Source organism: Chenopodium quinoa, unplaced genomic scaffold, assembly GCF_001683475.1.
Source record: "Chenopodium quinoa cultivar QQ74 unplaced genomic scaffold, ASM168347v1, whole genome shotgun sequence".
In the NCBI taxonomy this organism is placed as follows: domain Eukaryota; kingdom Viridiplantae; phylum Streptophyta; class Magnoliopsida; order Caryophyllales; family Amaranthaceae; genus Chenopodium; species Chenopodium quinoa.
The window spans coordinates 2,268,140-2,294,499 of NW_018742810.1; the positions used below are offsets into that span (position 1 = coordinate 2,268,140).

The 26,360-nt window shown below is 34.7% G+C and overlaps 5 protein-coding genes across 5 annotated transcripts; 1 reads left to right on the forward strand and 4 right to left on the reverse strand.

Annotated features, from left to right (window-relative positions):
* Window positions 1-5,260: 5,260 nt before the first annotated feature.
* On the forward strand, window positions 5,261-8,625 carry LOC110725329. Its single transcript, XM_021904821.1, has 2 exons — window positions 5,261-6,356; window positions 6,699-8,625. Exons 1-2 carry the CDS (start codon window positions 5,606-5,608, stop codon window positions 7,319-7,321), a joined length of 1,374 nt encoding a protein of 457 aa, XP_021760513.1. The 5' UTR covers window positions 5,261-5,605; the 3' UTR covers window positions 7,322-8,625.
* Window positions 8,626-9,991: 1,366 nt separating this feature from the next.
* Window positions 9,992-14,553, reverse strand: LOC110725328 (uncharacterized protein At1g04910-like). Its single transcript, XM_021904820.1, has 10 exons — window positions 13,820-14,553; window positions 13,413-13,488; window positions 13,272-13,339; window positions 12,919-13,007; window positions 12,614-12,811; window positions 12,082-12,286; window positions 11,823-11,990; window positions 11,399-11,566; window positions 11,010-11,200; window positions 9,992-10,797 (listed from the first exon to the last, which is right to left on the reverse strand). The coding sequence occupies exons 1-10, from the start codon at window positions 14,069-14,071 to the stop codon at window positions 10,584-10,586; spliced, it is 1,629 nt and encodes a 542-aa protein (XP_021760512.1). The 5' UTR covers window positions 14,072-14,553; the 3' UTR covers window positions 9,992-10,583.
* Window positions 14,554-16,271: 1,718 nt separating this feature from the next.
* Window positions 16,272-19,223, reverse strand: LOC110725330 (ubiquitin-fold modifier 1). Its single transcript, XM_021904822.1, has 4 exons — window positions 19,066-19,223; window positions 18,901-18,998; window positions 17,389-17,421; window positions 16,272-16,504 (listed from the first exon to the last, which is right to left on the reverse strand). The coding sequence occupies exons 1-4, from the start codon at window positions 19,146-19,148 to the stop codon at window positions 16,425-16,427; spliced, it is 294 nt and encodes a 97-aa protein (XP_021760514.1). The 5' UTR covers window positions 19,149-19,223; the 3' UTR covers window positions 16,272-16,424.
* Window positions 19,224-19,754: 531 nt separating this feature from the next.
* LOC110725054 (pathogenesis-related protein 5-like) lies at window positions 19,755-21,128 on the reverse strand. Its single transcript, XM_021904526.1, has 3 exons — window positions 20,966-21,128; window positions 20,197-20,872; window positions 19,755-20,061 (listed from the first exon to the last, which is right to left on the reverse strand). Exons 1-3 carry the CDS (start codon window positions 21,111-21,113, stop codon window positions 19,929-19,931), a joined length of 957 nt encoding a protein of 318 aa, XP_021760218.1. The 5' UTR covers window positions 21,114-21,128; the 3' UTR covers window positions 19,755-19,928.
* A 1,743-nt stretch (window positions 21,129-22,871) lies between these two features.
* LOC110725055 (thaumatin-like protein) lies at window positions 22,872-24,428 on the reverse strand. Its single transcript, XM_021904527.1, has 3 exons — window positions 24,273-24,428; window positions 23,484-24,156; window positions 22,872-23,365 (listed from the first exon to the last, which is right to left on the reverse strand). The coding sequence occupies exons 1-3, from the start codon at window positions 24,325-24,327 to the stop codon at window positions 23,218-23,220; spliced, it is 876 nt and encodes a 291-aa protein (XP_021760219.1). The 5' UTR covers window positions 24,328-24,428; the 3' UTR covers window positions 22,872-23,217.
* Between the last annotated feature and the right edge of the window lie 1,932 nt (window positions 24,429-26,360).

Here is a 26,360-nt window from a genome sequence, read left to right on the forward strand (position 1 = left end):
GATCGTTGGTGGCCGGTGAACACTAGAGAGAACGGTAAAATTTTTTGTGTAGGGTAAAAGTGTTAAGTTTAGGTAAAAATAATTATTTTATAATATTTTTATAACAAAGCTACTTACGTCAATTTAGGTTATTTTGCGGGCGTTAGCTAGATATTCGAGGGCGATATTTAACAACCCCCATTATTTAATACGCAATTAACGATATTTAGCAATAAATAAATGATAATTAAAAGTTCTAATATGATATGATCTGATCTGATCTGAATATTGTCAAAATTTACAACAAGCACATAACACCATTATTAATACACTCCTTATAGAATTTAAGAAAGATTAAAGTGTTGTGTGATAAAGATGAAAAGACTTGCATCAAAAAAAATATTGATTGTAGCATTCCAACTCCTTTTAAAAGATCTTTAATTTAATCAAATGTGACAATTATTACTCTTGCCATCACTTTTTTATTCTCTACGTTTTGACCATTTTTCTATCAAAAAAAAAATGTCAAATGTAAAGTTTAAAAATGACGAAGAAAGTACATATTTAGGGACGGATAAAGTGCAAAATTTTGCATTGTTCAATAATTCTATGTGATTTCATCAAAATCTTACACGGCGATTTGGGTTTTCATAAATTTAACAAATGTTAAATATATATTCATGTTGTCATGTGTGACTAATGATAGAATTTGGACGTACGTAAAAGTTTAATGGACCCGAATGTCATACACCAATTTTTACATTTCATAAATTATATCATGAATTGTAAAATAATATTTTTGGTGGGATTCTTATTTCGATCCACTCCTACACAACTCATATATATAATCATGCTCTCACTATCTTGATGAATACTTCCCTCACCAGTCACCACAACAATTTTGTGGGAGCTCCTAACTTTCCCAATTTTTGGTGGAATACTCTTGACTCCACACACTTCACATTACATCTATCACTTGCATGTATATAGTTGTGGTGCTACATGCTTTACCTACTTAGGACAATGCTTCTAGATTAATTTAACTAGTCTTACCTAGTTAATAGTTATTGCCTAGATTTTCTAGGATATTTATCTACTAGATTTTTTCTAGACACGTTTTAGAATATACTTTAGATATTTATATTACAAAATGACCTAAATTTTTCTAGATTACATTTTAACAACTAACATGAATAAAAATCAGAAAAATTAATGAGACGAGGTTTAAAACTTCAATAGCTCAATCTCTTACGATCAAAACATGAATAACCAACCATTGAATGATAAAGAGAATATTGAAAAGTTTACAGAAAATGAGAGAAAGCTTAGAGATTTTATATTATTAAATTGATGAGTACATGTATAGTACAAGATTAGAATGTAGATCATCACCAAACTATGACTAGGTACAAAATATGATTAGGTATATTAGTTATAATATTAAGGGATATACCAGAAAAGTTAAAGAGTAAATCAAAATATTACAAACTATAAACAATAACTAATAATGATAATGATAATGATATTTGATCATTATTATCCTTTTACATTGAAGATCTATATACTAGAAAGAGGAAGAGGAGTTGATCATGATGTAAGCAATTGTGTTATCTTGTATTAGACAAGTAAGATCCAATATAATTATGAACAAATGACACAAATTGGGAAGATTTCGAGACGTCTCGAACTTGAAATTGATAAAAGTGGATTGCTCAACTTTCGAATTATTCTTAGTAGTACTCTATCTCATAACTATTAGAATAACTATACATTTATACTAGCACACCAACGCAACTGTTGAAAAAAAGCAAGTAAAATAAACAAGATTGCGGGCATTATTTGCTGATAATTAATGAAAGAAGAGCTCTCTTCGACCCTGGTCCATTAAATTATCCAGCTCCAATCGATCAATATTTTTTCAAACCAAAGTTACGTTTTAATTAAAGCAAGTAATAAAGAAGGAAGAATGTACAGTATATAGTTTAATAATGAAGCTGCATTTTGAATTTTGAAAGACAGTACTAAAAAAGATTGTCTTGCTGCCAACAAACACCATAGCATGTACATAGGACCGGTATTTGCTCACATAAGACAGATAGAATCGTCTCCGTCAGCCTCGCTCGCTACCCTTTCGTTTTTTAAGATTTTGTTCCATTGAGCTGTATACAAGGATTTTTAGCCACGCTTTTATACAATCTGATCTGGTTATTTTCATTTTCCAAAACAACGAATTTGACATATATATATATATATAGGCCGGGATGCATCAATATGAAAGGCCAGGACATGCTTCTCTTATACATACGCATTACGTACATATACAAAATACATTATCAATTCTGATTATTATTGCATGAAATTGTTTTTATTAGGAGAAAAAAAGATATTCTATCATGGTACAATGAGAGTATAAATAACATGGTGACATTCTTATCGGCTATCATATGTATATTCATATAATAAGGCATGAGATTCGTTCTCCTATGCTCAAATTATAATTAATTTAGTAATTCATTTGATTAAACATTTGAATGGGGTGTTATGGCCCGACCTCTGTCAATGACATACATATATAGTACGAGTGGTCTCTTATGAGTTATGAGTATCTATCTAATAATACACTCGTCGTACACGAATGAAACAACGAAACTTCATAAATCACGAAGTCATGTTCCTGATTATAATGCACGGCCAGGAAGATATAGTATGGAACAATTAATAAATATGAAGATAGATATGCTACTTTCATCAAGATAGTGGAATTAAGTACACACTGATGAAGTTAGTCTATAAAACTCAAGTACTTCCGTTGGTAGCTAGGTTAGAGTACGTACGTGGGATGAATGTGGCTCGGTTTAATTAAAAAAGTAAAGCTCTGAAAGTAAAATAGAGCTTTAATTTTAAATATTCCATAACCATAAAGTGTGGTCTCTCTTACATTACATGATTTTGAGGCAAAAGGAATCAATTTTTTTTTTTTACATCAGCTTTTTTCCTTTCCCGTTTATGGAGGAGCAACTCTCATTAAGTCATTATGGTGCAATTAGTGTTTTCACCTTGATTTTGGTGTTTTTCCATCAATTTTCACTTTACCCCAAAAATTCACCCTTGGGAGAAACTAGTCTCCAATTTTATTACTACTAGAGTACTAGCTTACTCAATTTTTTTTTTACCCTACTTATTCGATCTTTTGTTCAAAGACCCTAATCTGTTATATGTCTAATTGTTTAATGTTTTATTGTTCACTTTCAAAATAATTATGATACAAGCTAAGTTTAGATGATAACAAATTTAGAAGATGGCTGATAAGCCACACTCAAGTTAAAGCTACAACCATAATAAGTTTATATGAGAAGTTGCTAAAATGTGAAGAGAACAAAAAACTCACATGTTAAATTAAGCTACATGATTGAATAAAATATCCTAAAATCTATAAGCTATTTGAATAAGATTTAATTACTAAGTACGTATTAATTCATTTAACTCCGATAGATTTTGATTTCAAATACTTTTTTTCAAAAAAAAAAAAACAAAAATGAAATCGTGCAATTGATTGGATAGGATATTAGCAAATTGTTCCAATATATACTGTATCAAGTAAAAAATTATAAGACAAAACATTAGGTAGGCATAGCAACAAAAAAATAGCTTGGAGTAATAATAAGTGGTTAGGAAAAAGGACCCAAAATGAGCAAGATACAAATAGGAAGTGAAGAAATACATGACGAATTACTACTAACTACTAAATGAAATGGAAAATCGGAGAGCGAGGGATAGCTCAAGTGGTTAGAGCTTCCCTTCTGATTTTAGGAGATTTTGGGATCGATTCTCATCATCTGGCCTTGAGGCTTTCTAAAACACTAGGGGAAAAAAAAAAGGAAAATCAAAGTTGTGTTATAAGGTTGGAGAATATGTGCGTGCATGGTGTGAAGTGGACCGTGTGGTGTGGTGGGGATAAAATCAGTTACATCATCGTCCAATGTTTGGGCTGGTCATTTAAAGCTCAACCTACGTTACTACGTACACTATTTCTGTCAATTACTCTTACTGTACTGTACTAACTTACTTGCTTACCAACAACTACTATTACGTGTATGTATATTATATAGCTTGGCCATGCTAAGCTATGCACCACTATTAATGCACTATTATTAGCTCACTATAAGTTATTACTGGAGTATAATTTTAGTTCATATTATAATTTTATATTAAAGTTTCTCCTTGGCTCTTGTGATGGTCTCCTGTGAGTCACTTGTGAGTTATGAGTAGAATTTTTGTGCATAAATGCTCTCTTACTCTGTATAAATTGTATGGCAATTTTATTACAGTATTAAAAAGAAATAAAATGATATGATCTATGATACTACAATGCGCAATGCACTCCCCTATACATCCTTTGGTCACGGCGGAGATTCTTTTGTTTCAACGGCCAGATTAATTAATTACCAATATATGAGTTAGTTGAACATAGCTCCTGTTTTTGTAATATTATTTAAATCAAAATTATAAGATATTGTTTTTTCACTTTGACCAATTTTGTTTTACAAAAAGATTATAAGTAGAAAGAACAGCATGAAATGATGGAGGAGATACACGTACAAGACGAGAAGTGCTTACAAAAAGAACAAGATTGAGAAGGATTATAATGAGAATGCAGTCATGATCATGTACAACAAGATTAGGAATTTAGAATGGCTTCTATAACGTCTTTAATGCATGGGGTAATAAATTAAAATAAAATAGAAGTAACATAATTCATATAGAAAGAATCCACTAAACATAAGTGAGATAATACCTAAACTAAAAATCAAATTGCAACATCTAAGATGGAAGACGATTATGTACATGGAGTTGCGCTTAAACAGGGAATAGTATAAGAGGCGTAATATTCACCTTTATTTGAACTTATCTTAAATTTCAAAATATGTAGAAATAAGGTAAACAAAATAGAGCTCGAAAAAATTCCTAGTGCAAATGATGCTGTAATGCTGTACATTTCTGGGCTGGCATTAAAAAAAATTGTAAATTAGAACTAAGTTTTAAAAACTTGCTTTCTCTAAAAAAATTTAAATGTTAAATGCAAGATACATGTCAGTATTTACAATAATATACTTCGGACTTCGTAAGTATTATGCCTTTTTTTTTCAACCTCTATCCCAAAAAAATAAAAAATTAATATACATAATACATACTTAGAATAAATTTTAAATTAACAAACATAAATAAAGAAACGTATCAACTAAAATTAAAAAGAGAATGTATGGTTTTAAATTGTATGGAGTATCAAATTGTATAGTGGAAAATTAATTGAAAATAATAAATCCAAGCTAAAGACACTATAATAAAGAAACAAGTATATAGCCTAATAGCCATATAGGAAGGTGGAGGGTGAATCATGAAAGTTGGCCTCATAAATCTCAATCTCAAATCCAAGCAATGCAACCATAAATTCACAAAAAGCAAAGCAAAGCAAACCCTCTTCCTGGCTTCTCCCTCTTTTTCTTGCCCTTCTTTAACTTGCAACCACCTATCTGCTTTTCCAGCACTTGTGCTTTGAAACTAACCCATGTGACCTTAGTTAACCTTGAAATAGATAATTCAAACTGTTTTTTCTTTCTTCCCAACAATGGCCAAAACAACAAATCCTAGGAAGCTCACAAAAGAAGTTCACAGAACAAGAAGAAGTCAACCTCCTTCACAGAGGAAAGATGACAAAGAAAAGCAGCAGCAGCAGCTTCAGCCGCAGCCGCAATCGCAATCGCAAGCATTACCTTCGTGGGTGGTAATGAGGAACATTCTCACTTGCAAGCACCTCGAAGTGGAGCAACAACCACAGCAAGAGCAAGCATCACTATCCAAGAAAAAGAAACAACAAAAGAAAAAACTTGCGGAAAAACCAGCAATACAGGAGGAAAACAGCAAGAAGAATAAGAAAATGAAGTGTTCAGGGTCACTCTGCAACAACACAAAAGTGATGCAGAGGCCTGAACCAGCTTCCCCAGAAACACTTCAGAGAAAAAGCAGGGGTGGTCCTACCCATGCTAGCACTAGCACCACCAGTAGCAGCAGCCATGAAGGATCAAATCGATCAATCAAATCTCCTGTTTTGAGTGACCTTAGTAATAACAATACTAACAATAATGGGGTCTTACTTAAATCATCTTCTTCTAACAGCACTACTGCTGCTAATTACTCCATCAAAGGGATTCCATTTAGAAGACTTTCAGGGTGTTATGAGTGTAGAATGGTTGTTGATCCTGTTTTGTCTTTCACTAGAGATCCTTCTCTTAGAGCTACTATTTGTTCTTGTCCTCATTGTGGTGAAGTTTTCATGAAACCTGAGAATTTGGAGCTTCATCAAGCTGTCAGGCATGCAGGTACTTGCTCTTTCTTAGTCTCGTGCAAAGCTCATCTTCCTCTTAATTATTCAATTATCAACTTCTTATCTATGCTTAATCACAATACACACCACTGTTTATTATTCATATTACATATGTAAAGATTCTAGCTTTAGTCTAGTTTCAGAAGATATAAAGGCAGAAAGTGAGCTACAAAAGTCATGGACTACAATTTAATTAATCTTCTTGTTTAAGTATAGAATGTTTAGCTCTCACTTTATGGAAATTTTGCTCCATGTCATAAGCACTTTAGAGCATTTTCATACTTTTTATGTCATAAAATTTCTTTGACTAAGATGATTTTATGTGTTTCTGCTGTAGTATCTGAACTGGGTCCTGAGGATACAAGTAAGAATATAGTAGAGATTATATTCCAATCAAGCTGGCTAAAGAAGCAAACTCCAGTATGCAAAATTGATAGAATTCTTAAAGTCCACAACACCCAAAAGACCATCAACAAGTTTGAGGAATATAGGGACTCAATTAAGTTTAAGGCAACAAGGCTCCCTAAAAAACATGCTAGGTGCATAGCTGATGGAAATGAGCTTCTAAGGTTCCATTGCACCACATTTATGTGCTCCCTAGGTTTAAATGACTCCTCCAACCTTTGCAATTCCATCCCACATTGCAATGTTTGTAGCATTATTAAAAATGGATTTAAGCTAGCCGATGAGGGGCCTACAGGCAAAGGCATACTAACGACTGCCACGAGTGGGCGAGCTCATGATCGAGCTGATGTTGGTTCAGAGGAGCAGGAGAGTAGGGCAATGCTGGTGTGCCGAGTGATTGCCGGCCGGGTCAAGAAGAGCCCAGAAGGCGGTGGGTCAGAGGAGTATGACTCGGTGGCCGGAGCAACAGGACTATATTCAAATTTGGATGAGTTGTATGTTTTCAACCCCAAGGCAATTCTGCCTTGTTTTGTTGTTATCTATAGGGGGTTTTAGATGTTTGGGCTGGAAATCTTAAATTAGTGTAGATTATTTCTACATGCTTTGGTTACTGTATATCTTCAGCTTTGAGTAGGGCAACGTTTTAATGATATTTTGTACTATATGCAATATGCATGGAAATGGTAGCCCTTGGTTAGAAGACCCAAGCAATGCAAGTTAAGATTGTTCTAATCTGGCCTCAGTCAACTCTTAAAAAAAAATGAAAAAGACCAGCTACCAACTTAGCAAGTGAGTAATGACATTTTTGGTTTTAAATAATTTCATTTCATTTCATTAATAACTTGATAAGTTTATTTCAAAAGTATAATGACAGAAGTTAGATGATTTATAGTACTGGTTTGGAGACTCTTGAGAAGTAAAGAGAGAAAATGAAAGCTGATATTCATTGAAAATTGTCTTATTAAGAGAAATAGTTATGATAGAAAAGGGATATAAGAAACCTGGTCGGTTTGGCATGAATAGATGTCCTAGAAATAGATAATGGAGTGAAAAAGATGTCACTGCAACTCACAAATGGAAAATATTAGCACATTGCCTGTGTTTGTTAGTTGTGATACAGATGCCATAAACTAGCTAGATGTGGTCCAATCTAACAATATTATTGCCCCCTATAAAAACGCCCAACCAAACAAAATTATTGACCCTATAAATTAAATACACCAAATCCATGCTTCTTTGAGTAATCAAACCCAATACTTCGACCTCTAAATGGGAATTATGATGAGTGTTCAACATAGCATTATTCTACATTTAGTCTTAAAAAACGAATTTAACATGTTCATTATAAATAAAAGTTGAAAATAATCGATGTTAAAAGAAGTAAACAAAAGCGTATGACTGTATGTATGTATTACTTGGGGAAGCAGGGAGTTAATAGTTGAAGTTGATGATGATTCTTGAATTGTACAACCAAGGGGCAAAGGCCAGGCCTGCTAATACAAATGCAGTAGACAGTAGCAGTTTGATAAGTATAATGATGTTGAAATAACAAAAATGAAGCAATGTTGTATGGGCGTACAGCTGCTGTTAAGTGTTTGATACCAAAAACCAAAAAGGCACGGCCCCCCCTAATAAGCAAGACTGGTTATTAAAGTTAATGAGGTCAATTATCCAGATTCCTTACAACACTTGGCATACAGCGTGTCATATGGATTGAGTTACCACAGCTTAATCCAAGTCTTCCTTATATATATAAATTACTGCCGGGGTCAAACAAGAAACAACTGCCTTGATTTCTATTGCTCATTCTCAATTGCAAATTTTTTTTTTTTTTTTTTTTTTTTTTTTTTTTTTTGTGAGAACAAGGAGGGGTTATACGAGGGAGAGAGGGACCGAAAATGACTTGGTTGGAAGGAGTTAGAAAGGATATGAAGTATATGGATTTGCATGAGGATGAAGCATTGGATCGTAAAGGATGGAAGAGGAATATTTATGTCGATGACTACACGGAATAATCAAATTTGGTTCATTTAGCCGACCCCATTTATGGGATTAAGGCTTTGATTGATAAACAATATAAATTACAATAATGTTTGTTTGTTGTTTCATTAAATTAGTCGAGCTTGAAGCTTAATAAATTAACAGACAGTGACTCACACAGGACCCGGCCCAGTATATAGAGAGACCCTGGCTAGTGGCTAGCTGATATTGTTACAATATGGCTTTAGGACCAGGTGACTAAATGTACTCACTACACTACTACACCAGTAAAAAAGAAAAGCAAATGGAAGCTGGTTTTGTGAAATGTTACAGGGCTCTTTAGTCTTTTGATTTGCTGCTGTGTTCAGCTTTCAGAAAAAGTGGAGGAAGAAAGAGTAAATTTGGGTGAATTACAGCAAATAAATTACAAAAAGAAAGAGTGCAGGGGGCATGAAAAGAAGGTAAAATTGAAAGAACATGCTTCAGTGGATAATAAGAATAATAATGAACAAAGAGTAGAGGGAATACCGGAGTGGGATGTTGAAAGCTAGTATGAAATCATTACAGCGACAATGCGCATGACCACATTTCACTATTATAAAATACAGAGTATTAGGTAAAGGAAACTGATTCCTAGTATGCCGGAGTGGGATGCTCTCACTGCAATGATATTTGCAATTACAAATTACAATCTAATTACTACTCTACTAGATTGTTTGGTTTAATTTAACTGATGCCGTTTATTTTTTCATAAATCATATTTTCATCTCATTGATTTCCACAAGGGAGTAAAGAAGCACAGGGTAATAAAAATTACAGAGTAAAACTCAAGAGGGTTGTTACTTGTTAGCAACGTAGCATCACCTTTTGTCTTTAGATTGGTTTTTTATCCATGTTGTTGGATCAAGTTCAGGTTCACTGGTTCATGCTCATGCTCGAAAGGGCCCTTCAATCTTTAATGTCCAGGGGACCATTTACCCTTATGTTCACTATCCCAATTCTAGTTATAAATTTCGTTTCTTTTCAATTAAATATGGCACCTAATTTTTTTCAAAGAAAATGAATAAATAAAACGGAGTAATACAAAGGTTTAGACAATCTTCTCTCAAAACTAATATATAGCACCTAATAAGGCGATCAAAACCACAGTAAGCATTAGATTTCTAGGGTCTATTCTACAAAATTACCTGTTATAGGCCTATAGCAGATATTGTAATATACGAACAAATTCAAAAGAAGGTTAACTGGTCATCTCCAAACAGAAAATTTCTATTTAAGGGGCTACTGTAATACTCTATTGTACTAACAAAAAAAGGATAACAGGTCATCTCCAAACAGAATTTCTACTATAGGGGCTACCGTAATATTATACTAACAAAAAAGATTATTAACAATTAGGGGTAGTTGCCCCAATGGGTTACATCAAAACTGGCCCAAGCAATGTCCTAGCTTTGAGACTTTCAAGGCTGCAGGTTCATCAACTCATGGTTTTGCTTTTCAGCAACTCCTAATGTTGACTACAAATGCATCATCATAATGGATATAAAATTACCTGCACGAGAGCTGCCAGCAAGTATCCCACTTCGTTTAAATGAACTCAGGCACAAACTATCAGCAATGGGACATTTTCTTTCTGTTTGAGCCTTGAAGAATTCGTTGAATGATAATAACTCTATCGGTGTGGCTCTAAGACAAAACTTGGCCTGACCCGTGCAAAATCACTGGAGTCTGAAGAATGGCCTCGTCTATAAGTTTCCACTAGGTCATTTATCTATACTTAATTACCAAGGTATGTTCGTTTGGCATGGCATGCTGGTATCACAAAAGAATAGCCGTATCAAATTATGTGCTTTAGCTGGTGATCCAGCACATCACCCACATTTGCTCTATTTACAGTAAGATTTTGAGCTTCTTGAAGACATCTACACTGCGGAAATGGGTATTTGTAAATTGAGTTGTGCCTGCTAGATTTTTTAATTCTTGGCATCATAAGTCCTTCCCGGTTGCTTTCTACTAGCATCACCTTGACCTGATCCTTAATCTCTTGCCAACTGTCAAAACATTTGTTAAACCCACACATTTGAGTTATCTGATCAAGAATTTTTGAAATAGTGGGAAGTGTATGAAGTATATGCATGAACGATCCAAAGTTTCAATTCGGACAAGTTATTTAGACTTAAAGCTAGCGTACATGCTCAAATCACATTCATAATACAAGATGTGCAGATTAGCTGTTCAACAAAGAGATAAGAGGGAGAGTTACCTGATGCTTGTGTTGTGAAACAGAAGAGCAAGTTTCTGCTTTTCAGGTTTGATAGTCTTTGCATGTCCCCCATAGATATATCTGCGATGACCCATGAGAAAATGTGGAAAATTTCCACCCTGAGTGGTCAAGAAAACCTCGCTGAATAAGCATACTGCATAGTCCAGAGCAGCCAGTCTAGATGAGTACCCCTGTCACAGGTGAATAAGTTCGAATGATTTTCAGTGATCACTCCAGTAAAATGGAAGCTACAGCTACAGCCATTATAAATTCTTGAAATGTGAAGCACCAAAGTTATAATTGAATCTGGTCTAAATCATGATTATGATCAATTACATCCTGGATCACTATTAACTTATTCATAGTCCCAGAAAAATAGCAATAATCACCTTAAAATAAGCAAGCTCTTGAGGGGATGCAAGAGACTCCTTGGTATATAGAAGCGGAAACATCTCTAATAGGGGACTTAACTGTCTCTCCTCCTGATATAGTTTTCCTGATGCCAAATAGATCAATGTATTGTTGTCGAACCCCATTCCTCTAAGCATCATTCCAACCTATGCTGACAAGAAACGGCATGGGAGGCGAAGGTGAGATAAATGATTATATAGAGGTGCAAAGACCCCCAATTATTGGTTATTTGGGATTTATTATTCAAAGATCTATACTATTTGTTCCAAACATCTAGAGATAAAAAAAGATCCATTGAATTATGTACTCTTTTTAAAGGTCTATCTGCAGATTGCAGGAGATCAATCCTGATTCCTGAAGGGTCTTTATAGCTTGACTGCTTGAGTGAAAGATTGAACATACCTCCACAGGGGTAAGAGGGCATTTTCCACTGATTCGATTGAGGCCAGGATTGATTACTGTGCCCCTGCGTCTAAATTTCCCCTTCCATCCTTTCTCTCGGACAAAGTCCATTTCAAACTGCTCTTTCTTTCCTCCATCGTATATGCAGCACGAGAATGCAACCATGTCCTACATGTCCAGTCAGACCCATATAAAAATTAGCAATGTTCAGAACATTTGATAGAAAAGGACAAACCATGCTCCAAGAAAGATTGGATACCTCTTCAAAACGGAGGTGAACTGAGACATATTTACCATCGGATTTTGGACTCTTCTCAATCATGCGCTTGATTAAATTTTTGGCAAGTGCCGATATAGGAGGTGCAAATTTTAAAGCTTTGTAGTTTGTGAGGCACCTTAAATACTGAATGTCTGGAGGAATATACATTGACAATCTATTGGCAAAAGGAGCTATGCGAACAAGCCTGGCTGACATCAGGATATAATGATCATTACCATACTGTAAAGTGTAAACAACTTCATAATGTACAGAATACCTCATATGACATAGCAAGAATGATATTCAATCTACCATTGATTTGATCATCACCACATTTTACTCCATATTTTCCCACTGATGTTGTAATTTTTTCTCATTATTCTTTACAAATGTTCAGAAAGTGATTTAGATGGTTGGAAATGGGATGAAGTAATATGTTCTGTCATGGAAGGGTAACTTATATTATCATGAGCATGCCTCTTAAAAGTAAATTCGTTGTTCATGAAGAAAGCAATAATGGAAACAGACGTACCCTTGATTCCGTAAGATTGGAAAAACTTCTTCAAGGTAGTAACTGATGGGAGACCAGGCAGGGACTTGGACAATAGGTACATTACTGATCTCGTGATCATATTGTTCCATAAGTTCTGTAGGTAGTTCTCGAGTCACCCTCACAAAGCCAGCAAGAGTGTTTATAAAATGCTGCTCGTCATAGATATCATCAAAATGACTGAAAAAATAAAAGCAGATGAGGAGACTGGCAAATACCTAAGTTGAAAATGAATGAAAAAGAAATTTCAATGAAAGGCCAAGCAAAAGAAAGACAAGATGAAAGACCTTCGATCCATCCAGACATTGTGATATTCCAGACGTGGAATTACTAATGTGGCATTCAAAAACCCAGCAACAGCCACTGCATTGCATATCTGAATCAGAAACACAGAAGAATCAGCATTTGTACTATGTTTTTTCTATACATAGAAATGGGAAAGTGATTGGTGCATTCCCAATAATTATTTCCACAAATGTATGTTTCTCTTTAACTAAAGATTGTTGGTATTAACAAAAGTAGTGCGGAAATCTGATTCCATAGAGATAGTAAAACTAATACAATTCCATCAAGAACACTGCTGCTTGTAACAAAAAAACAAAAATAGACGAATGTAAGTAAAAAGGTGGGAGTGCATTACCGAAGACCTCTGCTGATTAAGGCCTCCATTAGCCTCAACAATCAGATATCCATTATTTACTGACATCTCTGAGAATGGCAAAGTCGTTAAGGACAGCTCAGGAATAATGAAATATCATGTATGTATAACGTATTTGCTTACCCATTCGTGTTTCTTCGTATGTAATTTTGCAAGGCTTTTCAATTTTCAATTTTTTATACATCCAAAGACTAGATAGCTGCGAGAAAAAACCCAGTGTTGCAGTTATGGTAACATTTGAATTAGCTACGATTTGAAAGGTGATCCCAAAAAAAAGCTAGTGCATTTATTAGTCAATCTCAAATTCAGGATCACCAATCCTAACACTCAATTCCCTATGGAATCAATAATACGAGTAGAAAGCTGATCAATTGTACAAAGCATTAGTAATATAAACACATTGGAGAATTGAATGAGACAAGCAAACACAAAATACACTGTAGAATTGAAGTCAGTGTTACTACAGTTGACAAAAAAAAAATAAAAATACGGACCACTATTATGAATAAACAATAAAGAGAGATTGGGACCTGAATAGCAGGGGAATCGTCGGTGAGGATATGGAGGCGAAGGTTGTGGAAGATCTGATGACTATGGTAGACAGAACCAGGTGGAGGAAGAGGGAAGAAGAGTCGAGAGAGAGGACGAGCACAAAGTATCAAACCTATAAGATAAAGCACCGGTAAGATCAACCAGTACCGGAGGCACCACCGGCGGCGGAGAACAATGCCGGCGTAAATGATTTTACGGCGAGGTTTGGAGCGAGTAGTCGCGGATTCCATAATTTCCAAAGAAGGAGCAGAGAAATAATCAAGGAATAAGATTGTCCAGAAATTCAAAGGGATGCATAGCTGCTGCTGCTGCTGCTTGGGTGGGATGTTTTGGCCGGTGTCAAAATTAGGGGTATAACAGCACACAGCCCACTAAATACTTAATACTGTACTACTGGGGTTTTTCAAACTTTCAACTCTGCAAATCTGCAATCAGTTTTTGCGAGGAAAGGGCCACCCTTTTGGCTTTTGCCTAATACTCCCTTTTTTTTTTTTTAATTTATTTTTTATTTTTACTCTTAATTTTTATCCACTACTACTTGGGTGTTGGGTCTGCCTTTCTGATTTTATTACGCTACTAAGTTACATCTATCATCACAGTATCCTATTGGATCTTAGCCTGTCCAATATGTTCGGAAGTTTTGTTACTGTTAATCCGTAATCTACTCTAAGATCTACACCATTACAGTTTTAATACAGCTGTAAATGAGTATATTAATCCATGATTCTCAGTTAATATGATTTTAGTTACCATTTTGAAACCAGACAACCATTATTATAGAGTTTAAACCCACCTGCCTAATTCATTGTTCATGTAATTCATTGACAATTCATCTATCTACTTCAATTAAATACTATGTTATTTGTACAGAGTCAAAACTCATTATACCTGTAAACTCGCAATAATCAAATTGATTTCCTATATAAAACAAGCTTGAACATTTAAGCTCAACTAAACAGTTGTGCTTGAATTGCTTGACTAAATTAAATAAGCTCAAAATCTCTACTCATTAATATCTCTAATATCAATAGTCATATTAATATGGTTACAAAAATTGCCAACTAATATCAATAGTCATATTGATCAATCAATCAAAGCCTTACTCCCATATATTAATGTGGTTACAAAAACATACAAAAATTGCCACCAATGCAAGGATACTAGGATAGAAAAAGCCAATGGTTTTTACCTCAAATTCCCCCCCCCCTCCCCCTCCTTACCCCAAATAAGCACTCTTGAACCATTATGGGAAAAATTGATTGATTGCTCCTTTTTGTTAGCTAGAGTATCTTTTGTGCACACCCACATCCAGGTGCATTAGTTTTAGATGAACACAAAGTTACTATTGCTCATTGGATGTACTTAACTTTAACAACACTTGAATGAATAATATTCCTCATTAATGACTTTTTTCGATTTGTTTGCAACATGCAGTGGAAATCAATGAACATAGTTGATCCTCCAGAATCTTGTACTATGCTACTTTGATGTAACAATAAATCACCAGTTCACCGCTTGTCAAACAGTTTTAAAAGAGTCTTCTTACGTAAAACACACATGACAATGTTGCAAACTTCACCCCATCAATTTTATCGCATAACCACTACGAGTACATATTTAGTATTTCCAACCATAGTACCATTTCATATTATCACTAAGTAATATTTGCACAGTTTGCACACTTCATGATCATAATAATAGGCCAAAAGTTGTCAAAGATAAAAGCTGTCAATAATCAGTCAAGAGTTCCAAATCAAACAGATCTGGTCCAACATTACCTCAAATTGTGAGGAAATGATCATAAAAAAAAAATAGTTATAAATCTGAATTCATCCAAATGGCACAGATCAGATAGCCACACTCCGTCATTATTTTTCTTTTCGGGCCAGACACATAATCTAGAGACCTTCTTTAATGGATTTGATTTCTACCTACCATTCATTGCTGGATGAAACTGACAACATTGTACACTAATTTAAGGGTCATTCAACTAAAGAGTTGCCAACCCCTGTGACTCAGGGATTTTTTAATTTTTTAAAAAATTAAAATGACAAGGAAAAAAGCAGTTACAGTTTGAAAGTTCCAACCCAAAATTAATATCCTTGAAACATCTACAATTGTAAACAAAGAGGTCTAAAATTGAGAAATGAATGGGACCACACTATTAAGTGTTTTTGGGTAATACTAATACTACATTATTAGCAAGTTACTGTGCATTTACATTTGACCCTGCTACTCTGCAAGGCTGCTGGGGGCCTGTCTACTGTCAATTTTAAAGAATGACGCACCCTCTGGCCCCTCCTACATCAATTGGCTTGCTATCTCTGAATAGGCCATCGTCATTTTATTCTTCACTATTATCTCACCATAAGACCTCTCGAATTCGATCGAGCAATTCATAAAGCAGTAACAAATAGCTACAAATACAAATCAAACTTTGTCCAAACTTCAAAACCTTCCATTTTTCTCATTTGCAACTAATACATTATTCTGGGTCAAGAGGTTAATTTCTTACATCAAAGATGCGAAACAATAGATACACTGACAGCATAACTGAGTTGTACATTATTATGACAAGATCATCTAAAAGGAGGTCTGCAGAGTACCAACTCTATCACGGGGAATCAGCCGCAATTCAGATCCATGTTTGAGGAAGACATTACCTAAACATTCAATTGTTGATATAAGTTAATAACCATTAACACTATTTATGCTTGATATATTCTTCTTAGCAGTATTTTAAGCATTCACCAATTGATTCTAAATGAGTTCAGCACAATTCCAAAAGTTGACTAATAAATACTAAACCAAATTTGCATATACACTCAAACAAATGGAAAGAAGAGGAAGATAGTGAGAATGTAGCAGTGGAAGCTAGATATAAAAAAGCCAAAGAATCTTCAAAAGCCATAAAATTATAGACTCCAATATAACCACAAAGACCATCCTCTCCGCTAAATTTGTTTCATAACCACAACAAGTTCTCAAGCTTAACATATTTAGAGTTTAAATGAATACCAGGTTCAAGATTAAATCAGCATTAACCAGAGTGCTAATGAACTAACAATTAAAAATAACAATAGTCCATGCCATATAATGAAATAAAAGTCTTCACCAAAGCATTTGTGTATTACCCTTACAGTCAATTTTTAAAATTTATTTTATAATTTGAAAAATCGATTAGAAGATAAGACATATTTAGCACTGAGACTTAATTTCTTGAAAATCAATGCTAAATTGCACAAGAAAAGATGGATGGAAGGACAAAACTACAAATACATGCATCAATGAGGATTGAAGAGATTACAGAAAAACATTCAGACAAATAAATCAGATTCGACTACCTACAATACTATCATTAATTTTGATGTTAAAAAGTCATTTTAGCCACAGCCACACTGTGACTGAGGCGCACATAATGTAACAGATATTAAATATTTCAACTGCTTAGCAAAAGAAAAGCCTTGGAAAAGAGTATTAATTGTCACAAAGGCTTTCAGTAGGTAGTAGGTACACAACTTCTAATAAATTGACAAACTTTCTTTACCTGCACTTTGCTGAGGATTGATACCAACACCATCTGTGTTTTGAAAAGAAAAAAAAAATGATAGATGATTAGTAGAATGCACTAATCATCTGTGTTTCAAATCAAAGAACAATATACTGCACTAATTTTAGATTGCTTGTTCGAGAGATAAGTCGAACTTCGAAGATATTAGCCCTGTAATAAGTTTGTTCATTTTGATACGGAGTAATGAAAACCGATATGTTGGAACCTAGTTGAACAATTACATGTTCCCTTTTGCATCCAAATACAACTTAACTATTGAACATCCAGAGTAAGCTGAATTTTATAAATGATATACAAGTACTTGTATATGATTCTGTATTTTATTTCCCTCCTGAGAAATATAAATTAAGTAACGAGTAGATATACCACTAACAAACTCGTCTAGAGAATTCTAAAAATATACCTGGACCACCATAACCCTATGTTTCAAAATAGCAAGGTGTACAAGTTCTGAATGCACAAACCATGAAGCTCCAAAAGTTCAGACAGCAGGAAAGAATAATTGGTTTCATGGTAAACAGTGAGGCAATAAACATAGGAGAGTGGTTATTATTGTCTAATTCACGTATTTATAACAAGCACTAGAGAAAATATGACCTCGTGTACCAAATCTCTCTTCCCCTCTCTACTATGGATTATCCCAAAACAATTTAACTTTTATATTTTCTTTGGAGCTTATTAAGCATGAAAATCACCCCATTAGCTAAAGAGAGTTTATCTCATTTGATAGGTACAAAAGACATGGAAAGCTTTGTCCTTGGGAATCAAAACTAAGATGATTTATAAATAAGATTTTAGATGCTTTATGTAATCCATAACCTAATACAGATTAATTCTCTGCGTTTCAATTAAGTTTATCCCTGATTCAAAAAAAAAAAAAAAAAAATACAGATTAATTCTCTGCGTTTCAATTAAGTTTATCTCTGCCAAATAAAAAGGAATTGCAGGATTCATAACCTAATACAGATTTTATTAGTTTATCCCTGATTCTTAATCTTTCTTGTTCAGCGGATAATACAAAGATGAATATACCAGGGCAGTAGAAATTCCGGAACAAATGAAGATGCCACAAAAAGGATACCAAAATAAAGAAATGAAATGATGTATGTTTGGATGCACAGGTTGATACATGTTCATCCCTGAATGTCACAAATGTCACAAATTGCATTGATCCCTTCCAGCATGCCCCTAAAACTAAATAAGACTTATGTTTAAACAAAAAAAAAAAAAAATCCTGAATTGGTCGTTTCCAATGTTATAATGCGCAAGTAAATATCTTATAACTCTCACTCTCATCTATCCAACTATTCCGTCAACAGCAACAGGGAAGTAATCTTATTTTACTCTATTTTGAAAAAGTTATGTCAGCATCATCCTAAAAACTCAGGGCTAGCAAGTGAAGAAACATCCAATCACGAAAATTGTGTAATTCGGATCAACAGAAAGATCTAAGAGAGTTGAATTGGTAAATAAAAAGGAAAGAAATACCGTTGGTGATGATAGCGCTGGTCTGAGGAGGGACCTTAAATTCCTCGGCGGCGAATTTGAGGACGGCGGTGAAAGGGGCAGCTTCCGGCACGCTAAACCTGTTTATAATTGGATTAATAACATCTCTCAGATTTTTAAATTAGAGTATGAGATAGATCAAATTACACTTTGAAAGGAAGCTTTGGATCGGAAGTCAGTGTTATCTTGAAGGACACCTTGCCTCCTCCTCCTTCTGCTCCACTCGCCATTGTTTTCTTCTTTACCCGATCAATCGATTAATTCTCTGCGTTTCAATTAAGTTTACTTTTCCAATTTTATAAGTCTTTTTACTACATCTTGCAGCCCATTATCCTGCACTTGCGCCACTTTTCTTTTTTCCGCATACCCAATTCACTTAAGGCCCAATTTCAATTCCCACCCCACCACATTTGACTTTAGAGATGTGGTATAATTTAGTTTAGACATTGATAATCATGTTCCCAAACCAAAAATTATTGAAATCTTATGGTATAAATGAATAATGATGATATATTTCATACAATCAAATTTGTAAGAGGATAACATTAATGCAGTACATTAATTGTGTCGTTTAGAATTAAAGTTATATCATTGAGCTAATCTGAAATGTTGGTGCCATGGACCATGTTTATATCATTTTTTGACTCATAAGGTGAGAACTTAGTTAGTACCATTGTCTAGGACAATACGAAGATTAATGTTGCACATTAATGTTATACTGTATATTATAGGAAAAACGAAATATTCTCTTTTTTAAATAGTTTTTTTCTGCAAAATTACTTCATTATATATACCACATAAATATTAATATCAACAAAATGAGAGATAACCTCAAATATATATAAAATGCATGTTTGGTCGTCGACTCTGGTTTCGTGTTGATACATTGATATTCAAACAATTTATTTCCATGTACAAGTACAAACCTCCTTCCTCCTTCCAACAAAAATTACAATGTATTAATCCAAGTACAAAAGGATCGGAGCAAAGGGGAATTTACAAGATAATCACTAAATACTCCGCAAAGTTACAAGGAATAGTAGAGCAAACATGAAAGACCACCATTTACTGAGATGTGAGTCCATCCTTGAAGAAGCGCTGCAAATTAGTCTATTGTCATGGTACGTGCACGCATGCTTCGACCTACACATACATACATATATACTTAAGCCAGATCAATTCCAAAGTTAGTAATTAACTAAACACAATTCTTGGTTAGTCGATATGAGATTAAAAATAAAAAAAACATGTTACTTAATAAAAGGTACTCGTACTAACTTGGAAGAACAGAAAGTGATGATGTAATCGGTGCCAGTACAGGTAAAAATGCTGGTAGGATCATCATAAGCATAACTATAAGAAGTAGGGCATGCTTGCTTGAATAACTTTGAATAATAAGTAGGATGGCAGACCGACGGACCGCCGTAGAGTCCCCTACAACAATACTCATCGGTGTCGAACACGTCACATGCACTCCGGCAAGCCACCGTCTTGCTATGATCATTAGGGGCTTTAACAGACAGCTCCTTGGGACAATTCTTTCTAAGGTCTTGATTGCACCCAGCAGCTGTACAGTTACCTGCCCCGTGTAAGGGTTTTATTGACACTGGTATGTTAAACCCATCCACCAAGCTCACGTCGTAGAAGTCTGTTTTTGCCAGGGTGAACTCCGCTAAGGTTGCGGGTGGCTTACCGGCGGCAGCACATTTCAATGATGTGCCGCACGCACCAGTGACGCAGGTGCCATTTCCACTTTGATCGAAGTTGCACCCAGTCCGGGCCCAAATTCGGCCTGACCATCCAACGGGAGCAGTGAAGACCCTGGACTGGCCTTGCTTTAACGGAAACCCTCCTCCCTCGAAGCTGTCGCCTGGTATTATGGCTGGCCATATCGTCTCTCTACAATCGTTTGTGAGAGTGAACAGTGTTGATGCTTCTGATATTCTCCATCTCCCTGCGTACGTTAATAAGTAATTGCATTATTGATTGATTATATCTCATAACATTATTAATTAACACTTTTTGTACTTTAAACCCAAGTAATTACCTATAGAAAGAAGAAAGCAAATAATAAAGACAAAAGATGTGAGTGAAATTGGATTTGTCTGCATGATATGATTAATCGGGATGATCTGAGACGGATAATAAAAGAGATGGATGAAACTGCGGAAGGAAAATGATTTAAAGGACTGCATTGCGATTTGCAAGGCACGTAGGAGAGAAAAGAATGAATTTGCGTGAGACAAAGATGAATAATAAGAATATGCATTCCCTGGCCTTTGCAACAACATTTGGTTGATTCTTTGTCCAGACCTAACCTAGCCTCCAATTCAAGTTCTCTTCCATCTTTTTCCAGTTGTTTTACACAAAAATCCAGGGATCTTCTTACATTATTAAGCCACGAGATAATAATTGATATACCCTACTTAATAGTACTACTACCACTGTGCGTGTAAAGTCTTCTTGTCTTTCTTAACAAGCTAATTAAGATTCCAATTCCATGGTTTGAAGCATTCATTTTCAATTAACTACGGACTAATATGCACGTATTGTCTCACATAGCTAGACAATCGGAGATTACGAGCTATTTAATTACTACACCACACACTTGCTATTTGATCAACACATACAAAGTCGTCGTATATCTGTTATCTCTCACTTTGGTTCGGTGGTCCAAACAATTATTAGTTTAATTATATATGCACCCGATCGAAGAACATATATAAAGGTTAAGTTCAAAGAATATAAAGATTAAAACTCAAAGAACATAATTGAACATGAATCTTAATTAAAAGAACATATAAGAGTAATATGAATGAACATAAACCCCAAAAATAACAATGAAGGTGTTTCGGGGTTTTTTGATGTGTCCTGCGGGAGAGTTACAATTCCAAGAATGCCCTTCGACGCCTGTGCCTGCAAAATCACGAAGACTCCTGGGGGTAGGAGCTCCGCCTCCGACGATCAAGTTAGTAAAGATACGGGAGGTAGAATGCACGTAATGTAGAAGTTACTTCTCGCGTAATGGGAGAATTCTGCAATTAATATTGCTCGGGGTAAGTGTTTTTCTTTTTGAGGAGTATTCAATGTGAACAACAAATGTTCCAGCCTCCCATTAATGAGGGTCCTTCCACTATTTATAGTGGGGAAGGGATGGTTTCCCTTTTAGGGTTTAGAGGACACGTGTCAGCAGAGGATTGGAGCCCTGCTGACCAACGACTGGATGCCACGTGTCACTAGGCCATTGGGCCACGTGTTTAGGGTATTTTTACCCCAAACAGAAGGTGTCTAACCTCCACGTCCAAACTCAAAGCTAGAACATGTAGTTTAAACCCAAATAAAACACATGCTCTTATTAAGTTTTTCAAAAATTAAGAGAACGTTATGGGTCATATTGAAAAGATTGTAACTTAATGAATATGTGTAGTTCAAAATCAATGAACATATTTAATTTGACTGGGAGCAACATGTATGAGCACTGTGCACTACTATAGTGTACCAAATAATTTGCTAGAGAGAGAGAAAAAAAAAAAAAAAAAAAAAAAAAAGCCAATTATACCATCAGATCGAGAGGGTTAGAGTGTTAGACATTCATACCAAGCTCAATTTTTTTTTAACCACAGGCTAAATCCAATTGCTTATTTGATTGAACACATGTCAGATAGAGATATCCTAGTGCTATATTTTCATTTCGTAGAAAATGCTACTACAAGATGTGTTATTAGCTTAATTATGTGAAGTTCTACTTCCTTAATTAAGGTCCAAGTATATAGTAATATTCTTTTTTTCCCCGGATGATTTATCCAATCAATTCAAACAATTCCATCTTATTACAAATGTAAATATGTGAAGGAGAGAAATGACCCTCAATTTGTATACTTGTATAGTTGTATTAGTGAATATGCAAAGAGAGTAGAAAAAAACTCTTTAGGATTAGGTTTGAAGAGCAAAAAAATTTAATGTTAAGGGACAGCGAATGGGGGAGGGGATAATAATAATTTCAGTTATATATCCACGGCGTAAGTCATAAGGAATTCTTCATACAAATAGGGTTATGTAATGGTAAATTAGAGACAATTAAAATACTGTAACAAATAAGAGTGATACATATGATATGTAAGTCAAACAATTTGAGTATATATGTGGTTCACTGCACATTTCATTAAAAAAAATTGATAATATACATATACAAAGCGATTGTATTGTTGATATGTCGACAAAAAAAAAAAAAAAAAAAAAAAAAAAAAAAAAAAATTAAATAAATAAATAAAACAGAATACAAATAAAATGACATTATTACTAGTAATCCAAAAGGTGGATTATACAAGTTATTAGGAAAACTAGAGCAACGGTGAGTGACAGCCATCTATTGAGCAATGATTTCAATCCCATAGATCCGCTACTGCAAATCAGTTTGTTGTTGTGGTATGTACACACGGGCTGAGACCTGTACATACATATACGAGTAAATAGATATACATACAACCTCAAATCCAAGTAAAACAAGTATGATTGGTAAAAATTAAAATTATATGGAGCATTAATGAACAAATTACAAGAATTACCTGGAAGAACAGAAAGTGACGACATAATCGGTGCCAGAACAGGTAAAAATGCTGGTAGGATCATCATAAGCATAACTGTAAGAAGTAGGACATGCTTGTTTGAATAATTTTGAATAATAATTGGGATGGCATGTCACCGGATTCCCATAAACTCCCCTACAACAATAGTCATCCGTGTTGAAAACATCGCATGCACTCCGGCATGCAACCGTCTCCCCGTGATCAGGGGACTTAACAGACAGCTCCTTGGGGCAGTTCTTCCTAAGGTCTTCATCACACCCTGCAATTGTACAATTCCCTACACCGTTTAGGGGCTTCACTGCCATGGGGATGTTAAACCCGTCCACCAGGCTCACGTCGTAGAAGTCTACTTTAGCTAGTGTGAACTCTGCTAAGGTTGCCGGTGGCTTCCCAGCGGCACCACATTTGAGGGATCTGCCGCATGCCCCAGTGAGGCAGGTGCCGTTGCCATCTCGATCAAAGTCACAACCAGTTCGGCCCCATATTCGGCCTGACCATCCTACGGGAGCATTGAATACCATGGATTGCCCGGGTTTTAAGGTGAATCCTCCTCCTTGGAAGCTTTGGCCAGGGGTTACAGCGGGCCATATGGTCTCTTTACAATCATTTTTGATGGTGAATATTCTTGCTGCTTCTGTTTTTATCCAGCTTCCTAGATTTATATTATTGCATGCATTATAATTAACATAATTTTTGAATTGTACGTACATTAATGTACGCAAATAATCAATGAAGTGATTAAAAATAGATATTGAAAATCATACATACCTTGAGAAATAAGGAAGAAAATAAATACAAAAAATGAAATTGGTTTAGTGTCCATAATTTCCTGCAGTTGCAACTGATTCTTTGTCTTATAAGCATGGGTTGATTGATTTATAACATGAATGTACGGCAATGATAAAGAAACTAGGAATACGGGAATAGTATAAACATCCCTCTAATCTAAATTCAAAAGACAAGACTATCCTATTAGCTTTATGCAGAGCAACCCTGTGATTAATTAATCCAAAGTATGCATTAAAAGTAATTAAATAAGGTTGATTCTTTATCCATTCTTTGCAAGCACGTTGTGTTTGGTTCTATTCTTGCTTGCTTTCAGAAAAGCTCATGTGATGCTGTTAATTAATGCAGGGGATCTCTTCCCAACAAGATATTTGGACCGCCCTTCATCAATATGCATGCTTTATGATTCTTCCAAATCTAAAAGAGTGTACGTGATGAATTCTAATGATCTATCTGACTTAAGAGCATAAGTAAAACTTTAGAGAGCTAATTATGATCAATTTGAAAATATTGCAAATGAGATTAGAACGGCAATCACACAAACTACATATTGTCAAACATATGTCCACAGTTGATCAATAAGATACAACTATTTATGTAGTTGGAATTAATACACCAACAGGCGTCAATGATTTAGGGTAGTGTTGCAATATTTGTAGTATGGGTAAAGGAGCCGAATGAGAAAACCAACACATACACATATCTAAATCTCTAATATGGAATTGAGCAATAACAAGATCGAATAATGTTCAATAGTCTTGTAATTAAATAGCCTACTGTTTAGCAAACAATACATACGGCATACGCCAATAAGAAAAATCCATAAAAGGGTAATTGTGACGATTCTAGAGGTGAAGATGAGATCGATGTTGGAAAAATGGTAGTTAGTGGTGGATGTGAGGCAAAAGTTAGACAAAAATGAAGATGATTACTATTATGATTGATGATTTGATGTGGTGATAAACGAAAACTCTCCAAGCATAAAATACCAAATCTCGTTATCTCCTGCATGCACCTATATTGTGACATATATGTCCTATTACTCATATACAGTTAGTTGAAGTTTAGCCTTGGCTACTTCCCGATGTCTGAAGCTTGTAATCAATTAAGTAAAGTTAATCTACAGCTGGTTTCTGGTATCAACTAGGTTATTAAGTAATGATTATGCATTTCCCACCACGCACCCGCACAAAGTAGAGAGAGATCATCAATTTATCTATAAATAAATGAAGTACAGTACAGGAGCTAACTAAGCAACCAAATGTTCTTTCAGGTCGTGGAAAGGGCTCTTCAACATCTATATATCATCCTTTAATTTGGCCTTCACCTATTTATATTAATTAACATCGATCTTACATATACGCTAATTATTACGGAGATTACTCGCATAGCCTGGCCCTAGATAAATAAACAGACTACATACTGCACACTACTCGCTAATTGAATTAGCCCTTTCTTCTCTTTTATTGTAAAGCCAGCCAGTTGGCACACGTGTGATGCTAATCATGATAAGCACCAAGTCCACCCCTCTTAATCATTTCTTCCATTCTTTACATCAACATTAACCTCTCACTTCATCATTATTGAATTGATCATTTTTTTTATTACGGACTGCTTTTATTTTATGGTTTATTACCATAACATCCTTGAAATAACAAAACTTCCTTTTGCTCTATGGTTTAAACTTAAATTGCATTGTACGAGAATTTATGGTTTGTTAAATTGCCCTTTTTTATTATTATCGTTTTGCAAATTTATCTCATTAAATTAACTCTTTGTACACAATATAGATACGATAAAATATCAGTTTACAATTAGAGAATATCGATACAACAAAGCACAAATTATAGAATGCATGAAAAAAGAAAATTGAACATTACATTACTTTAATAATTTGCTAAAAAAGGTATTCATATTACCTCTTTAATTTTTAAAATTGTACAAGTATAAGATTTTAAGTGTGTTTGACACAAATTTAGATATATCCATGTATTGCAGTATCGGTGTGAGACACGATATCTTGAATGAGTTACATTAGTTGGAGGGTGTTTTCATCTTTGTAGTAGTTAT

What these genes read in the sequence shown, in the direction of transcription:
- LOC110725055 (XM_021904527.1), bottom strand. Translation starts at nt 24,327, where the DNA reads ATGGACACTAAACCAATTTCATTTTTTGTATTTATTTTCTTCCTTATT. An exon ending in TTTCTTCCTTATTTCTCAAG is followed by an intron (nt 24,157 to 24,272) that starts GTATGTATGATT and finishes ATATAAATCTAG; the next exon opens with GAAGCTGGATAAAAACAGAA. An exon ending in GTCACTTTCTGTTCTTCCAG is followed by an intron (nt 23,366 to 23,483) that starts GTAATTCTTGTA and finishes ATGTATGTACAG; the next exon opens with GTCTCAGCCCGTGTGTACAT.
- LOC110725329 (XM_021904821.1), top strand. Translation starts at nt 5,606, where the DNA reads ATGGCCAAAACAACAAATCCTAGGAAGCTCACAAAAGAAGTTCACAGA. An exon ending in TCAAGCTGTCAGGCATGCAG is followed by an intron (nt 6,357 to 6,698) that starts GTACTTGCTCTT and finishes TTTCTGCTGTAG; the next exon opens with TATCTGAACTGGGTCCTGAG.
- LOC110725054 (XM_021904526.1), bottom strand. Translation starts at nt 21,113, where the DNA reads ATGCAGTCCTTTAAATCATTTTCCTTCCGCAGTTTCATCCATCTCTTT. An exon ending in TTGCTTTCTTCTTTCTATAG is followed by an intron (nt 20,873 to 20,965) that starts GTAATTACTTGG and finishes TAACGTACGCAG; the next exon opens with GGAGATGGAGAATATCAGAA. An exon ending in ATCACTTTCTGTTCTTCCAA is followed by an intron (nt 20,062 to 20,196) that starts GTTAGTACGAGT and finishes ATGTATGTGTAG; the next exon opens with GTCGAAGCATGCGTGCACGT.
- LOC110725330 (XM_021904822.1), bottom strand. Translation starts at nt 19,148, where the DNA reads ATGGCGAGTGGAGCAGAAGGAGGAGGAGGCAAGGTGTCCTTCAAGATA. An exon ending in CCAAAGCTTCCTTTCAAAGT is followed by an intron (nt 18,999 to 19,065) that starts GTAATTTGATCT and finishes AATTATAAACAG; the next exon opens with GTTTAGCGTGCCGGAAGCTG. An exon ending in CAGCGCTATCATCACCAACG is followed by an intron (nt 17,422 to 18,900) that starts GTATTTCTTTCC and finishes TTCAAAACACAG; the next exon opens with ATGGTGTTGGTATCAATCCT.
- LOC110725328 (XM_021904820.1), bottom strand. Translation starts at nt 14,071, where the DNA reads ATGGAATCCGCGACTACTCGCTCCAAACCTCGCCGTAAAATCATTTAC. An exon ending in ACGATTCCCCTGCTATTCAG is followed by an intron (nt 13,489 to 13,819) that starts GTCCCAATCTCT and finishes TTTTTCTCGCAG; the next exon opens with CTATCTAGTCTTTGGATGTA. An exon ending in ATACGAAGAAACACGAATGG is followed by an intron (nt 13,340 to 13,412) that starts GTAAGCAAATAC and finishes TGCCATTCTCAG; the next exon opens with AGATGTCAGTAAATAATGGA.